The sequence below is a fragment of the Electrona antarctica genome, assembly GCF_951216825.1.
Source record: "Electrona antarctica genome assembly, chromosome: 11".
Classification (NCBI taxonomy): Eukaryota; Metazoa; Chordata; class Actinopteri; order Myctophiformes; family Myctophidae; genus Electrona; species Electrona antarctica.
In genome coordinates, this window is record NC_136792.1 from 18408475 (window position 1) to 18426454 (window position 17980).

Genomic DNA, 17980 nt, shown 5'->3' on the forward strand with positions numbered 1-17980 from the left:
GAACTGGAAAGTTGAGTTAAAATACCTGACGGTCCTGGCCTGACCTAGCTGTTCCGCTTCCACTGCATGTGCGCAGCGCAGCACAGCGCACGCCTGCTCGTCAACTTTTGACAACACGTCACGGTCACAGTCAACAAATTTCAAGTTCAAGACAGAATCTATACAAAAGCAATTTATGACGTTCTCTAGTCTATTCAATGTGTATAAAACAATATTAATTATCTAACACAAAACATTCAAGTAAGCCTACAGGCAATACAGGATCTCTTGAAGCTCACACCCGAATTTCACAGCCCATATTTGCGCAACTCTATTGACTCACACAGACTCTGACATGTAATTGCCAATAATGTGCCATATGGCACATCAATAAAACTGCATGGGAAACAATGGGCAGCAATGATCTAATCAAAGTTTAGAGTGCCTTGTGGCCGAAAGCTGTGTATAGGATAATGCATGCCATTGCCTCTTTATGCTGAACATGGTAGGCCTATATTAGCCCTAAACAACATGCTTCATGTGTTTATATTATGGCCCAGTTGAATTACTAATGGTTCTGATCTAGTCCTGAAACATGACAGATGATCATGAGTGTCAAATGAACCATGCAAATATGGCCATAGTTCCGATCCAGAAAGTGTCAATTGATGGTGTAACATACACTGCAAGGTTTCTTTAAAGATTTAGTTGTTTTTTTGCTTTTTCTGCCTTTATTGATAGGATGAAAGTAGTCCAACAGAAAATGGGGAGAGAGATGGGGGGAAGACACGCGGAAAAGGGATCAGCAGCCTAGGTCAGGGGTTCTCAACGTTTTTGGCCAGGGACCCCCGGAAATGCTTTGGCAATGTCTCTGGACCCCCGCCCCGCCCCCTCCCGACCCCCAATATAAATGGACTGCTACAATAACCTTAATAATAGAGACAATACACCATAAATAAATACTGAAACCAGATATAATCATTAGGGAAGGTGTATGCATGTACTATGTGTACTATATGTAAACTCTTCATTTCCACTTTCTAGCCATTCAGTTGCAAAACAAAAATATTTTTAATTTGGCGACCCCCCGAGGGGTCGCGACCCACGGGTTGAGAACCCCTGGCCTAGGTGACCATCCGGGCCATCACAAAAGCCTCTGCCTGGGCTCTGGACCTGATCACCCCTATATCTCCATATATGGAGCTGGCCTATTCTGACATCACAACACTTCATATTTGGGCATGCCTGACACAGAACTCTGTATATATAGGAATAAAGGGACACAGAGAGACAGATACAGAAATCCCCATATATGAGCATAAAAGGGACACAGACAGATGATACGGGTACAACGGGTATTGCATTGCCGGGTGGGGCATGGATCTCTTCCATCGTTACAGACTCGGTGCTGTACAGCTGGGCACCGGTCTAATTTTGTTTAAAGACAGGAAAACTCAGTGGAAAAGGCAATACGAGCTGCCATAGAATTTAACACATCCCCTACAGAGATACATATACAAATAAAATACTAAACAAACCTATTTTCAAAAATACATAAATATTTATTATTAATACAAAATGTTGCACTCACTTCACAATCTGACATCATGAAGCATTATCTGCATCAACTATACAGTTACATCACACATGCTTAGCCAACCACAGATCTAACAAAGAGCAGTGAGTTAACTTTCTTCATTAAAATGAGCAGAAAATATTTTTGCTATTCTTTCAGTCTCCTCTCTCGTCATAGATGCTGCTGGTATATTGGGTCTTGGTCGGGGGGCTCGCCTATAGGGAACAGCATGCCTTACAAAGCTAGATCCCTGAAAGAAAGAAAAAAAGGCAAATGACAAATCTATTCCTGCACTTTAGTATTTAACATATTCTCAGAAAAGTATCTTCTAAACATTAGGAAAATCTTTTCTATACCTTAGGACCTAAGGTATGATCAAAATAAACAGACATTTGGCACCGTTTTGAAAGATACAAAACATTTAAATCAACAAACAGACTAATGACTCAAAGGAGCTCGCCCTCAAAACCAACAAAACATTGACGTATACTATATCATCATTAATATTTAGCTCTCAAATTGGCTTCTTTGTTATCTGTAAGCCTAGTACACACTGTACAAACTTGTGAACAAGTTGGAACCAGTTTTTCAAAAGGTACTACAAACTATGTACCAAGCCCAACCTCCTCAATCCACCTTAAACTGTAACTGTTACGTTGTAACAGCTATGTCCACACCCATTCTTGAAATAGGATCCAGCTATGCTAGTGTATTGCAGGTATTTTGTTGATATATCTCCTCAGGTATGCACAGTGTTGCCAGATGGGAAATGTCGAATTATCGTACTCATCGGAGGCTTTAAACTTTCGTACACAGGCAAAAAAAAAAGATAAATCACAGGTGTAAATATGTAATTTCACAATAAATTGCGTATTTAGTACTTCGTTTGAGATTCCTCCTATACATGACAAAAACGCATCACATACGGTATGCTGCATGGAAGCAGGCAACTTCCTGAACCTTGTCACCATATATACATAAATAAAAGCCGGACCCCAAATCAGCAGCCAGGGAATATAGTAAATTCACACACTTTTTTGTGATATGGCAAAATTATCGTACATTTGGTGAATTTTTTGAATACATGATCGCACATTGTACAGAGAGTAAAATTATTGTACAAATGTGATAATTATCGTACATCTAGCAACACTGGGTATGCATATCCATATGTGTATTGTGATTTGCAATACACCATGTTGTTTAGATGGTGACATCAAGAGCAACTATTCCATTTCTTATAATGAGAACCTCTAGCAATTCAACTGTTGAGACTTGAGTAAAAGATAATGGGTAAATAATATTAATAATACATTACTTGTATAGCATCTTTCATGATATCAAATGTAGAACGAGGTCTAGTTTAAAAACTATCTCTCTCTCTCTGTTTCTGGCTGTGGTTGCACCACTCAAAAAAGAAAAGAAAAATGGGAAGAAAAATGTACAGGGCATAACTGACTGAATGTGTCTGATAAAGGGGAGGCGTCCAAATGCGTCCTGTGGCACTGAGTGAGTTAAAGAGTGAGCAAGCTAAATCTAGACCCGGAAATGAATAATGATCATGGGAAAATTCAAGCTAAGACAAAATAAAAAACATTCCTATGAACTAAATTCAGTTAAATACATTTATACAGTAGTGTATACACACAACCCCACTGCAATAAAGTTCTAATTTGTGTTGATGCAGACCCGCCGACTGAAAAATTCCACTTTAGACAGTTGCATTAGTCTTTGAAATGCTTTGAGTGTCTGAGATGAAGAAGTGATTCATATAACCGGTTTCTATTAGAGCGTGTTGTTCACACTGTTCACCTGAAGAAAAAGTGCTGCCTAGAGCACTTTGACAGAAAATATACGCAACAACCTCCACCCCCGGCAGTGGGGTGGAGTCCAGGAGCTCTGTCTGGACGAAGCTTGTTTTATAGCGAGACAAGACACAAATCAGCTGATATAAAAGGAGCACATTTTAGATGCACATTTCTTAAACGGTTAAACCATTCTCAAGGGGTCAACTCGGTCAAAAACGTGTATTTTCTTTTTGCGCTGTGGTCTCTTTTTAGAAGATTTTAATGTAAAAAGGTGGTGCCTATACCAATTTAGACTGAAGCTAAGTTTTCTGAAAACCTTCAAATTCTTATATAAAAAAACAATACTAATAATAAAACATATGTTGCTGCATGTGTCTGAGACACAGAGGTAGTTCTCGGTTTGAAAGGTATAACAACGTATATTACTGTACAACAGCTCTAAATGAAGAACAGTGTGAACTGAGATGAGGAATTGGAGGGCAGACTGAAGGGATGAGTGATGATACTCACTTGACTGGTGGAGGCATGGGCGAAGGCAGGAGCCAAACGCAAGGCTCTCATAGATGCCTCCAGGTGGTGAGACGGGAGGAAGAAATTGGGGATTTCCACATGAGCAGAGCTTCATTTGGGACTGTCAAAGAAAACTGTTCATTTTGTGCATCAATAGAAGTAGGGTTGCAAACACATACATACAAATATAAAATAAATACAAAAGTCAGTAAGTATATTGTAAGTATGTGACAAACACCAAAATTATATGTATAATGTATAATAAGCATTGCTGGAAATGGCCAGATTTAACTGGACTACTTACACTGAAATCTGGGCAGGCATTAGTACACTTTGATAGCCAGTACAGTTGTACAGTATATAACAGGTATTTGATTGGTAAAATATTATAACTGTTAATAATATAACCTACTTTATATCCCTGAGAAAACAATGTGCAAAATTAAACAAACAAAAAGAACACCCCCACCCCGATGTGTCTGACAGACAGACATAGACAAACAGAAGAAAGACAAACATCAAATACTGTTCCAAAGGAATAAGGATACAGTTGAGGTTGTGCATCCACGCAGTATGGAGGACACGACTCGTTTGCAACGATGGACTCCAGCGGGTCGGGAGACAACCTTGGAGGTTCCTTTTCTAAATGAGGACTTCCGTCACCTGTGTTGTTCATCATGATGCCAGACTCCAGTCTTTCTTCCTCGGCTGTAGCCACCAGCGTCTCCTGTGCACCTCTGTGTGTGTCTGAAACGTCTCCCAGTGATGCACTCGCATCCTGGGTTAGATCATGGTGATGGCTACTCGGTTGCCCCTCAAGTTCCCCCGGATTCTCCTGAGAGTCAGACAGACAGACAGGCGTCACCTGGCCACCTCTCTCAGTGTCTGAAACGTCTCCCATTGACCCACGAGAACAGTCAAATTGTTCACTTGGACTCTCATAACTGTGTGCCTCATTCAGGCTCTGGGGACATGGAGTATCATTCTGGGGACTGAACGGCCTGTTCCTTCCACTCCCGTCCTGGGTTAGATCAGGGTGATGGCTGCTCGATTGCTCCTCGAGTTCACCCAGGTTCTCCTGAGAGTCAGGGTCTGACAGGACACTGGTCCAGGGACTGGTTCTATCCGTTAAAGAGGTCACCTCATTTACAGGTATCTGTTCCATCACAGTCTCCTCATAATCTTCATCACCATTTACCTCCTCCTCCTCTCGGCTGTCTGTTTGTTCTCCCTCTTCATCAGAGTCTATGTTGTCTTCGGAGGTCCTCGGCAGCACTGAGGGGAGAGGAGAGACAGCCTCTGGAGGAGATTCTGCAACACTGTGTTGACAGTCAACAATTTCCGATAAAAGGTCATGAGAGTTAATGGGCAGACGGTGGTCTTCTGGGTTGGGAGGAGTTTTAGATCCGCTATGGGAGTTAAAGGATATTGTCTCCAAACAGGGTCCAGGTAGACCTAGTAAAAAAAAGGAACAGTGTGTGAGGTCAAAGCACCATTTCCTACAAAATGACACATCATAATATTGATAAACACACCTGAAGGTAGTAACATTTAGGTGTTACAGTGTGCCAAGCATGGACAACTCCTGCAGTTAACTTCATGCTGGCACACACACAGCTCAAATAAAATAGACCCCCATATAATTGGCTTCAGATGTGTTTAGTTTCTGTTTACCGTTCTATGGCATTTCAAAATGTTTGCCATGAAAAGGTCTATTTGTTATTACAGCGAGTGGGAGTGCGGTCGAGGGTTGGTGTGGAGACAGAGAGGCAGGGCTCAGTTAAGACAGTGACACTCACCTGTGTGTAATTAACCTCTCCCTTATATTACTGTTTGTTCAAGCTCTCAAGGTAACGTGTTGACAGGAAATACCTTACTTTGTGCCTTGCATTAGTTTGCTGAAAGACTGTTAATGCATGATTGTCTCTACAATGACAGTTGTCCATGTCCTTCCAGGGATATACAGTACTATGCTAAAGGTTACAGGGATAAGTTCATTTCCATACTTATTCATGAGCAATCACATAAACTGGTTTATTGGGTATCTGCAGGGAATGGGTGTGTGTGTGTGTGTGTGTGTGTGTGTTCAGTTCTACTTCTCACAGACAAATTTTGCCAAAACAAAGAGGTGAATATTGTTGAGTGGGTGCCAATTACATCAATATTTAAGAGTGCATGTTAAGACAAAGAATATCCCCAAATTAAAAGTTTTGAAGACCAACCTACGCCACGCCACAATGGACAGGATGCTGGCAGACTACGTTGCTGGCATACTGCAGAAATAAAATCATATAAATCACGAGCGCACCTTTTTTTTATAATTTTTAACCCACAATTTTGTAACCCATTTTTCACCCCTGTGTCAATTATCTAATGTAATCCTGGGCTCTACACACCCTCCGCCAACCTAGTCCCCATATATGGGGGACATGGGGAGAGCAACGGACTTGAACTCATGCTTCCTTCATGCCTGAGTGTCCAAGTTGCTCCTTTACACTTGACAGGGGGGAGTTTCCCTGGTTGGACGTAGCACGTGGAAGGAACACGTTATTCCAACCAGTTCCTTTCCCCTCCATCAGGCGCCTCGGCTGGCGTACGAGCGCACCTTGAGTTTCATACACTATGCGTGCATTAGTGTCTCTGCGGTCATGACGGCTAGTTCTTGGAGGTGCAAGAACTGCCGAAACAAACTCAGCAAGGCAATGTTGTTTGTTCGCTTTCTTTTGGCACTTCTAGTTAAGTTTAATTTTGATAGTGACAGTGAGAGTGAGACAGGAAAAGCAGACAGTGGGTAAGGGAACGATACAGCCGGGAGTTGAACAGGGGACACACTGAAGACTAAACACTTTGCACCCAAGTTGTATGCACTGGGCTTATGCACAGGGTTACCCCACAACGATGCAAATTTGTTCGTATTACCTCGGAGAGTATGCTTCAACCTTTAATACTCACTGCTAATGATATTGTTGACCTCTCCAACCAGTTGGGTGGACTTCAGCAGAAGCGAGTGGGTATCAGAGTCCTGATGCTCTTCTTGTCTGGAGCGACAGACCTGCTGCTCACTCAGAGGGGGGAACGTGGGAGTGGACAGCTTACGGCTGAAGTATCTCTGGATGTCGTCGAGCTCACTTAGGTTTTTCCTGGGGGGAAAAAAACGCTGTGATGAAAACAGACTATAAAATTGAGAATTTACATTATGCCGTAAACCGAAATTACACACGAGTGATGATGTGATACCTGAGAGCTGAGAAGAGAACTGAGCTGGAAGGGCGGATGTCAGTAGTACCACTGCCACTGTGATGAGCCTCTGCCTGTTCCTGCAGGCTTTGGTGGTAAAGACGTACATTGTCCATGTGCTCACCGTGGCAGTCACTCTCACTGGTCCTGGGAACATTAGGAATATGAAATAAAATCATGTGTAATGAATGACATTTAAAACAGCACTTAGATGAAAAGTGTGTGAATAATAGCGTTTTAGCCACCTTTCACAGAACAGCCCATCAATGTGCTCTGGAGAACGGATCTTCTGCTCGGGGTAGAGGCTGATGTGTGAAGGGAAGCTGTTGTAAGTGGCTGTGGTATGATAGCTGAGAGGGTGGGCCCGAAATAGAGCCTGTTCATGGAATACATTCACCGTTAATATGCAAGGGTCCCACACAATTGAGGCACTGTTATTCATGTTGAGTGAGTGTGGGTTTGATCCACATTACTTCTACATAAGGAGTAAATAAATACATCATTCTCACCGATGAGGTTTTGGAGTCCTCTTCGCTCATAGCCCGTCTCTGCCCCCGAAATGTCTGGACTCCCACCAGGGGCATGATGGACACTTTGACCTGGCCTTGACACTGGCCACTGAAATCTGTGACGTTATACCAGCCACAGACTGACTGGAAGCCAGACAGCAAGGGGGACAGGTCTACAGAGGCAAATCCAATCACTCGCTCCATCTCTATAGGAAGAAGACAAAGAACCAAAGATGAGAAATGTAACAAAAAGAAAGCACCACATAATTCTACTAGACATCATACTAGAACACCATACCTCCTTTGTGCCAGACTTTAAACACCAGAGCTTGCTGTGGATCCACAAGCAGCTGCTTTGATAGCCTGTGACCATAAAACATGATAATAGTGAGATGTTGGATGAGTCATTTCAATGCATTCGAGTGATCTACAAACATTTCATACTTTTCTCATGATAAGATTACCTGCACTCCTGGTGGTGGTCCCAGACAGGGCAGTCAGTGTTGGCTACAACAGCAGTGGAAACAGGCACATCAGAGTCATCCGTGCTATAGGACACAAAGCAGCATGGCAGTCCAGCACCACGTTCCGCTAGAGGACAACCTGTCAGAGAAACAAGAAGTCAAGCTATCGCACATAAACAGAAGAGCAGTTTCAAGAGGGGCAACAATGGGATTGTGAGCTTACCTTTCAGACTGAGGTGCATGGCCCTGTCCACTGTGATGGTTACCGCGAACGACTCCTCCAGGCTGATGTCTGTGCACTGTGGCGCTATGGCGTCCTCGCTCATCAAGGATTTGCTCTGCTGCCTTTCTTGTGTGCATGATGGCCTGGAGGCAGCAGCATCAGCAGTAGATGAGAGACCTTCAACTATTTGATCTTCCTCACCTGATGAGAGCTCCCCCTGGTTGTTGTTTTCAGTACTGGGCTCCTCTGGGAGTGAACCTGCGGTCACGGCGATGTGCACCCTGATGGTGGCTCCGCAGAAGTCTGGTGCAGAGCGACTGAACAGAGGGTACACTCCTTTAAGACCGAAAGAATACACACAGCTGTTATTGATCTAAAAAAATATGCAACAAAGCTGTAATTTTACAGAGGCAATAATAACTGGTTATTTTCATCAACTAGCTTAGCGTTTCATTATTTATCCATACCACTGATTGTCAGCTTGTTCCCGGGCCTCATGGCGAGAGAAGACAGATCGACAAATGCTGAACCCACCAGTCGGTCGGTGTCGTGAGGCCTGCATGTCCGGTCTTTCTTAAAGGCAACCCACAGCTGTACTTCTAACTTTTCCTCTCTGAGGTACCACAGCAGAGGTTGGCTGCCCCTCAGCTCCACAGTCCTGGAGCCCCGGAATTCCACCGTAGCAAGGCCCTCCTTGCCATCCTCTTCTAAAGAGGGGTGTTTCATATTGGAGCAGAAGGCCTCTTGGTCATAGAGCTTGTATCTGAAGTAGCAGTAAGTGGAACGCTGTAGCTCACTGTGGCCAGGCAGAAGCAGGCAGCGGACTGGCAGCCATGCTCTAGGCATCGAAATGCTTAGTGACATTGTCCTCTTAGAGGTTTCCCAGGCCTGCTCTTCATCATCATCATCAACAACCTGCTTGTCAAGCTCTCTCTGGTCCACTTCCCAGCCCAGAACTTGTGAAACTTTATTGACCCTCTCCCGGTCTGAATGGTGGGCAAAGTTGATGGAGATCTCCAGGCCCCCGACCATGATACGATGGTCATGGGATGAACCCAAGACCTGGGTAACATACACTCCAAACCAGCCTGAAATACCTGAATATTTAACCAGAAATAAACAGTGGATCGATGAGAACTTGTTGATTTGATCTGTCTACTTGTGTGAGTCATGAAGCAGTCATGAAGTGCAACATACCAGTTCTTTTATAGACAAGATCAGCCAATGGGATTTTCACTGTGCCCAACAATGCATCTTCAGATTTAAGGGACCCCGACACTAAAATAAATGGCACAAAACAAGTTAGTACATTTATGATGCAACACATTTTTACACAATTATTAAAACTTTTACGGATGCGTGGACAACCTGAAAATTCGTTTAACATTTTAAATGTATATAGTCGCGACTGGCATCTCAATCACCCAAAACAGGCCCCGTTCTAACTGCTGACCTTTGCGACTGTCTCTGTTCCAGACATTAAAAATGGCAGATGCCTCTTGCAGCAGCTCAGCCAGGCTGTATATTTCTCCACTACTCCTCTGCTGCTGTATTTCACAGGGGAACTCGGTGTGGTAGTCAAACTCCGGGCAGAAGGTCCTGGCTGCCACACGGGTGCTTCTCTTTTCACCATTGGGCAGGAAGGAGAGCTGGACCGTAACGTATGCGTTCACCCCTACATCAGCATAATACTGGAAGTTTTCATCTTGCTCCGACAATGCCCTGCATAGGAGAGTGCAGAGATATTTTAAGTCTTACAGAACACCTTTGTCACAATAGCAACACTTGGGTTTTCACAAAGTTATTACCCAGTAATCCATGTATAAAAGCAAATTTATTAGATAAAGGCCTAAACACACAGCAATGTTTAGGCCTTGTTTTGTTACTGCTTATGTGTTTGTCTCCAACTTCCATGTTTAACCCTTACATCTATCTCATGCTTTTTAGATTCCATTGAACACAGCTCCCCTCATACCTTGCTGCTGCCTGCAGTCCAGACACTCTGTGGATCTGAACCACCAACGTCACCTGCCGGGAAGCAACTCCCCCAACCCTCTGTCCTTCAGGTCTGGCAGGACGGTGCTTGTATTGAATGCAAACATCTAGCAAGCCTTTAGGGAAAGCCACAAACATAAGCCATTTTAACTGTGTGTGTGCGTGTGTGCGTGTGTGTGTGTGCGTGTGCGCGTGTGCGCGTGCGTGCGTGCGTGCGTGCGTGCGTGCGTGCGTGCGTGCGTGCGTGCGTGCGTGCGTGCGTGCGTGCGTGCGTGCGTGCGTGCGTGCGTGCGTGCACGTACCAGAGGGGTGCACGTACCAGAGGGCTGAGGCTGACGTCCAGAGGGACTATCAATCTTGGGCACCAGAGGAAGAGAAAAGACTTGAGCTTCATCAGGCTGTCGATTCTGCATGGTCACCATGGCGCACAGCTTGGACAGTGGGAGCATTCCCTTGGCTACAAGCTGATCTCGGACATTTGGATAATAGTATCTACAAAAACATCGTCATCGTTCACATGAAGCTGGTAACTAGCCAGCCACACATATTTCAGAATATAAAAGGGGATTCAATTAAGTAATAGGGCTTAAGGTAGCTTAAAATTATGATGACCAACCACTGACCTGCACCATACTTCAAACTGGATTCCCCCTCCACTGGTCAGGCCTTGACTGGACAGAGAGCTAAGAAGCAGACTCTGGATAGGGACCCCTGCAGGAGCCAGGAGTACATGGGTTTCACTGTGGTCAAACATTGGGTCAGGAACACAGAGGGTGGTGGTGGTACGAAACTGCATCAAGTTCACACCTGGTTTGGATGAAATTAAGGGTCACATGGAATACAATGCAACACAATGAAAATGATTATATTTCTTCCAACAGATGGCCTTACTGCTCTCTATAAGGTTTGGGTCCATATTTTGAAGACTGTCCCCTTCTTGGGAGGGAAAGGAGTACTGAATGTAACAGTCAGCCTCTCCCCAGACGGTGGACTGCAGTGGTGTCAGACCTTGGATCTTCTCCACTCTTATGACAAACAGATGCTCTCTCATAGCGTGCTGTGGAGGCATGCTCCCCTAGGAAATACAATAGACAACATTATGAACAAAGGCGAACAGACCTGGTGATGTCTTGATAAAGACAACAGGTATACTTGTGCATGTACATGCACTTATAACTAACTAACTAACTGATGTTTGGTAACATCTTGAATTAATTGAAAAAAATTAGGAAGCAAACTTTGCTCTCTACGGCTATGAATGAATAGAAGCCACCTTTAGTTGTATGTCTGACAGTGACGTGTGTATGGAAATAAACAAACGGAACAAGCAATAACCTTTGTTTGTGAATATGGCTGATGATCAAGCAGATGGACTGGTCTTGTATGATGAGACACGGAGCCAAATTCTTCATCCCTCATACGCTGCAAAGCGACTATTTGCTCTGATTTGCCCAAAGCCAAAAGGACCCTGAGCATTCCCTTGCAGTTGCCCGAGAACACATCAATCACTGGCATGTAGCAATCTACCCCTAAAACAGGGTACTGTGCCTGGAGAAGAAGGTCGGTGATCTTTGCGTCTCTGGAAAGAACAGATAAAAAGATAAGTAGGACCTCCATCCACCATTCTTGCACGGCAAGCAGATTCTATAATATTATAACTGACCACATTTACCTAAAGGACATGTAGAACTGGTGGAGAGGTAGTTTAACAAGGCCAATGAGGCGGTCCTCCGCCGAGCCTCCTGTCCTGTGCCACACCTCAATCACCACCACATTGTTCTTCATCCGTTCTAGTAGCTTAGTGGTCAAGGCCACAGGAGTCACCTGAGAAACCGTATAAATAAAAACATACAAATGTGCCTGAGATGAACTACCAAAAACAAATAAAGCCATTATGGAGTATTCATCATCTACTAAGAACAAAAAACACTGACATTTGTGTCAAATTTAAATGTTTGCTTTGGGATAACAGCTTGCTAACCTGAACAAAGTTGAAACAAGGGTTTGTCTGCCCCCAGCTGATTGTGGACCTTGCTGTCTCATCGGACCCCAAGAGCTTACAGTTTAAGTAGAAGTTAGGCGCCTGCAGAGATCCAGAGTTAAAGTTCTTTCCATCAGGCACCATAAGCAAGGCATGTAGAAGGATCACAGTGGCTTCCTCCAAGTGCTGGCAAGACTGGCTAAGAGATGTGTGTCCTTCTAGGTCCCTCTGGACAGTCCTTACATCCAACCTGGAGACTCTTGGAGAATTAGGTGGACGTTCAACATGTTGGGGTATGGGGCTGGGTTCTCTTTGTGGATTGGAAACAGCATGTGAAGGGGATCTAGCACGTTCAGCCAACCTGCTTCTGACCGAGGAGAAGTCTCTATTGTCTGTAGCAAGTTCTAATGACACCTGTGGAACAGAATTCAATGAATAATATTCAAAATGCCAAATTAAAAAACAACTTCGATAGACGGTGGCCAAGAACAATGTCTGTGTGAAAAATATTACCTTCAGGGGGCCAATGTCCTGGGATACATTAGTCCCTTCCAGACTTTCCACGGATAAAACAATGGTCTGGCTCAGCTCTTTGCTCAGCAGCACAGAACGGAGTGGATACACTGCCTTACCAACAGGAACAGGCTACAACAACAGAAGACATGGTCTGCGTTTAATGCTTTCAACGATTACCCAATGCTGGGGAGTTTCAGTGAAACGTAAATTATATGCATGGTCAATATTTGCAGGACTTTGCCAACGCAGCATACCTTCTTTTGGTTAATTTTTCTGGAATAGATCTTGAAAATTAGGTCAGTTTCCCACCACTGTTCAATTGTTGTTCCGCTGAGGCGAACAGGAAAAACACAGCTCTGCTGGAACTTCACCACTTAAATCACAGAAGATACTACATTAGATCCCTTATAAAAACCTACCACTAGTCAATGGCCTAGTAAAGATGTATATAATATCAGACACATACCTCCTCCTGTAACTTTACTGGAGACGACTCTCGTCACCTCTCCTGCCATGACTTGACTGTGATCATGTCTGCTGGAAGTGGAAGCCACAGGGAGCATGTACTCCACAAAGTAAGAGCTACAAAGGGAAGTAATGTGGTGAAAGGATTGTTACTCGTAATAATATATAATATACATAATCATCATGGAAAATAGATAAATATAATGTCAAATGTTTAGCTTACCATTTCTTGTTGACGAGTGGCCTTGGAGGTTTATCTCTAATGGAGGTCGTAGAGGCGGTACTGTCTGTAGGCGGGGTCAGGGAGTGTATAGTGACTCGGGCCAGTCGGATTCCACCCAGCACAGTCAGTTGGTCCATTCCCAAGCCAGATAGAGCATCACTGTCTTCTGGAGGATGCCCATGTCCTGATCTTTGGCTACAAAGAACCACAATACAGTACGCAATATTATGGCTACAGATTCGTACACATACTGTACATAGGAATAACGATGCAATCTGTTAATGTGACATATCTAAAATACTAAGCTTTGAGACTCATGTCTGCTGTCTCGTTTATATAACTGTCTGAATTACTGCTATTCGATTCGATGTCGTACTGCATCATCCTGCATGTTCATGTACAGTACCTTGTCGGTAGCATTGTGTTTAGTGCTTCGTGTTTGTGCCAATGAAAAACAAAATCTAACTAGGTCATTCATAGTGACTGAAAATACTGTTCAAAAGGTTGTCACAATGTTTTATTTCTGATTAAAGAAAACAGAAGATCAGCAGAACTGAGATTAACTTACACTTCAATTTCTTTGGCTGTGATCTGTTTTTGGGATATACTCTTCTCACCCTCCATGTCAGTGGCACCTGTTCCAACATCTAACATCTGAGAGACATGCGGGTAAAAGTGGGAATGGCCAATAAACCTTTGTCCGTAAAAATCACATGCCACATTGAAACATGCCATCTGATATTGATATAACAAGCAGTACACGATAAGTTGAAGGAACTCTACTCACAGGGTTTTTGTAGAACAGATTCTCCAGGAGGCTCTGGTCATATTGTGGGTCATTGAGCTCACTATCTCCACAGACACTGCTATGCCCCGACAGAGATTCAGGCAACGAGCAATTTCCATCCAATATCAGTATGGGTGATGTGTTGAAACTAACAAACGGAAAAAGCTCTGATATATCATCACTGAAGAAAGGAAATAAATTCCAAGCCACACAAGCGCACACTCACACACACACACACACACACACACACACACACACACACACACACACACACACACACACACACACACACACACACACACACACACACACACACACACACACACACACACACACACACACACACACACACACACACACACACACACACACACACACACACACACACACACACACACACACACACACACACACACACACACACACACACACACACACACACACACACACACACACACACACACACACACACACACACACACACACACACACACACACACACACACACACACACACCTGCCAAGGAGCAGATCCACAGCCCTGTTCTCTGTATCAGCAAAGGAATCGTGGCTGAGGTTGGCGGAGAACATGGCAGCATGAGGAGAGTGCAGAATACCCGAGTGCAGAATGTTTTGGAGAAATGTCCCACGAGAAGGAGGAGATGACCTGGACACAAGTGTACAGTACTTACATGAAAGTACAAGAAAAACTAACATAAGCATTTACATATGTTAAATGGGGGGGTTTCTTCTGTAGAACACATACTTTGAGAATGGTAGAATGTTATCCTTTGGGAGTGGGAGAGGAGTGTCTTTCAGTGCCAAGTCATCCATGTCATACTTCATAGCAGACACCACCATGGCGTTCCTCAGCTTGCTCCCACGTTCTAAAATAACTGAGACCAAGAAGAAGGTCTTGTTAAGACAGGGCCATTTTGATTCATTTACGGTATACTCTGGATTTGACTGTGTAGAGGTTGAGGTTACATTTGGATATCTTAGTTGTGATTCAGTACATCTCGTGTGAAATTATGCTGTAGCACAAACCTGAGAGGATATCATTAGAGGTCTGGCCATGGTGAGTCCGCTGGCTTGAAGGAGACACCACAGGTCGTCTCTCCTGAGATCTGTGTGTTTCTGGCATCTGATTCTCCATTGACTCATCTTTCTGTTTATCCGTCTGCGCCCTTTGGAAGTATAAATAATCTCTACCCCTGAAAGTATTAAATCAACATGTAACAGAAAATACATTCAAAGATTCATACTGCAGATGTTCTGTTTTGACAACAAGCATTTCATTTCTAACCACAACAACAACACTACCACTATGTTCAATACTGCAAACCTTGGCGTGTTTCCGTTGCTGCTCCCAGCTGACTCTTTCTCACTGTTGACAGACAGGTGTCTAGATGAAGATGGCAGCAGTGTGGTTAATTGAGGTGCTTCAATACTAATATCTGTGGTGGGAACAGAGCTGCTGCTGTCATAGGCTTCTGTCAGGGCCTCCAAAGAAAGTGACACCTAAGGTAGAACAAAACAAGTTGAATTGTCTGAATTAATTATACTGAAAGGCTGTCTTTACACATTTGGGAGCATATCGAATATGATCCTAATGCAAAATGTTTTGTTAAATTATTCCCATCAAACTATTCACATAGTTCATGCTTCATCCAAACAGGTTGCTGCTTTTATTGAATAATCTACTTTGTTCTGAATAGAAATTGTACTCATGACCCAGTTTGGGAAAATATATATATTTTCAGGCGAATTATTCACATTGCAAACCTGGTGATAAATGTGTTGCTGCACATGTACCTGCAACTCTCCCAGCTTCTCAGATGTTGGCGACACAAGGGTATAAAACCCATTAATGGAATGTGACAGAGAGAGTCGTGAGATCCCAGCGACTTCTGCACGTGCAATTGGCAAATGGTCCGGCTTTGTCTGAACTTCCAGCACCAAAGAGCCCATGTCTGTTGAAGAATGACAGATTTGTTTAACGGTTATATGGCTGAGTCAAGTGTTACATCAAACTTTAACGTATTAAACCGTGCTCAGTTACCTGTCAAATATGAGGTGAACTGCTTTGGACCACAACGAATGGGGAAGCGAGCCGTGGTTTTGACAGCCTTCTGTGATATCTGTGCTCCATCTCGAGGGAAAAAGTAGGTCCCATTGGATGACTCTCCCCACCAGCGCAGTCTGACCAATGTCGCAAGTGGAGGCTTGTGAATTGTCCATAATACTCTGCTTATTGTCACACGTAGGAAGCATCTCAGCTGGCCTTCGACCAAAGGAGGGAGACCAGTAGAGGGGGACACATCACTGGGCACTGCATAATTAAGACAGCACCCATTACAACATGATGACACACATCACACTTGAGTATGATGAGAATGTATAAGAAACTTGCCATAAAGTTTTGAACAAGTGAATGGTCTTCAACATCACACATATTATTTGGTGAGTAATCTTGAAACAGTTTAGCATTTAGCATAGAAAAAACAAAGTTTACACGTACATGCATTGTGTACATGAAAAGATCTCTCTCTCTCTCCTCTCTCCCTCCCTCTCTCTCTCAGCACATGAACAAACACAACAGCCTATTATGTATAGTATAGCTTACATTAGCTAAAGCATTGGGTTAATGACAGCTTGACAGCTGATGCCTGCTGCCTACAAAAAAACTTAGCTAAAGTGCTAACACGAGCTTACCTTTCTTTTTGCTGGTTCCACCTTTGGCAGCCCTAGATTTTTTGGCCTTCATTCCTTAGTTGAGTAAATATGCAGGGTGAACGGTTGTCCGCATGCATCATTTTGTAGCATCTCTGTTTCAAAGAGTAGTGCTGGTGCGCGAAAAGTGATCCGAACTGTGTGTGTTCACTGTGTTGTTGATCGGAGCAACAGCGTCCCTCTAACGTCTGTCTGTCGCGCCCATAGGTCGCGCCTCCACTGCCGCTGTGCCCCCCCCCCCCCCCCCCCCCTGTGGAATTGTGGGAAATTGAGTTTTAAGTGCCGAACTATAATTTAAAACTAATTGAAATAATGAAAGCACTTGACTTGATTCAATTATATTTATATGTATGTACGTTTATCTTTAATAAAATGATTTGACAGCTAGGAAATTCCTCCGTCAACTCATAATGAGTTTGTTTTCACCACATGCACATTCTTTATGCTCTAATCTGTAGTGTAGGCCTACTGTGCGGCTGACAAATTATTTAAATATTTTTGTGTGGATTCACGACCAAAGACTGACAGATTCAATCCGATGAATTGATACAAATGAGGACCCCAATGGAAACAAGCCAATTAAGCTTTATTTGATTGGACCTTGTATTGTACTGTACTTCCCTATGCTTGTCCATGCAAACTGTTAAAGAAAGTATTCATCAATCAATCAAAAATACCGTTATTCAACTCCTTCTAACGCTATTATTATTATGGACCAGAGCAGAGCTAACCTGGCAGCAGAGAGTACACTGGGTCCCCCCCTCCTGAGGGGGGAAGCCAGTGTACTCTCTGCTGCCCCATCTGGCGGAGTCAGGTTAGAGCAGAGCTAGTGTTCTTTTACAGGCTCAATTTGTTAATTTTATTCACCACTAGAGAGCAGCACTCTCTTACATTACTTTCACTTACGAATAAACCTCATCAACATACACAGAAAGGGAAGCAACCCTATGATAGGTCCTAGGCATAAAGCATTAA

At 43.6% G+C, this 17980-nt stretch overlaps 1 protein-coding gene across 2 annotated transcripts; it reads right to left on the reverse strand.

The window, feature by feature from the left end:
* Positions 1–1518: 1518 nt before the first annotated feature.
* c2cd3 (C2 domain containing 3 centriole elongation regulator) lies at positions 1519–17229 on the reverse strand. 2 transcript variants are annotated; one of them, XM_079514601.1, is made up of 34 exons: positions 16988–17229; positions 16335–16604; positions 16088–16245; positions 15618–15793; positions 15320–15486; positions 15039–15168; positions 14790–14939; positions 14274–14421; positions 14055–14140; positions 13487–13681; positions 13265–13380; positions 13053–13171; positions 12796–12927; positions 12526–12696; positions 12283–12384; positions 11974–12125; positions 11637–11880; positions 11193–11376; positions 10925–11108; positions 10621–10793; positions 10282–10417; positions 9760–10028; positions 9504–9584; positions 8774–9403; positions 8307–8642; positions 8084–8222; positions 7918–7982; positions 7620–7825; positions 7356–7486; positions 7111–7257; positions 6826–7013; positions 4422–5328; positions 3874–3982; positions 1519–1805 (listed from the first exon to the last, which is right to left on the reverse strand). In XM_079514601.1, the coding sequence occupies exons 1-34, from the start codon at positions 17037–17039 to the stop codon at positions 1665–1667; spliced, it is 6594 nt and encodes a 2197-aa protein (XP_079370727.1). In that variant the 5' UTR covers positions 17040–17229; the 3' UTR covers positions 1519–1664. The 2 variants fall into 2 exon arrangements, with proteins under 2 accessions (XP_079370727.1, XP_079370726.1); XM_079514600.1 differs by having other exon boundaries at positions 12283–12696.
* Between the last annotated feature and the right edge of the window lie 751 nt (positions 17230–17980).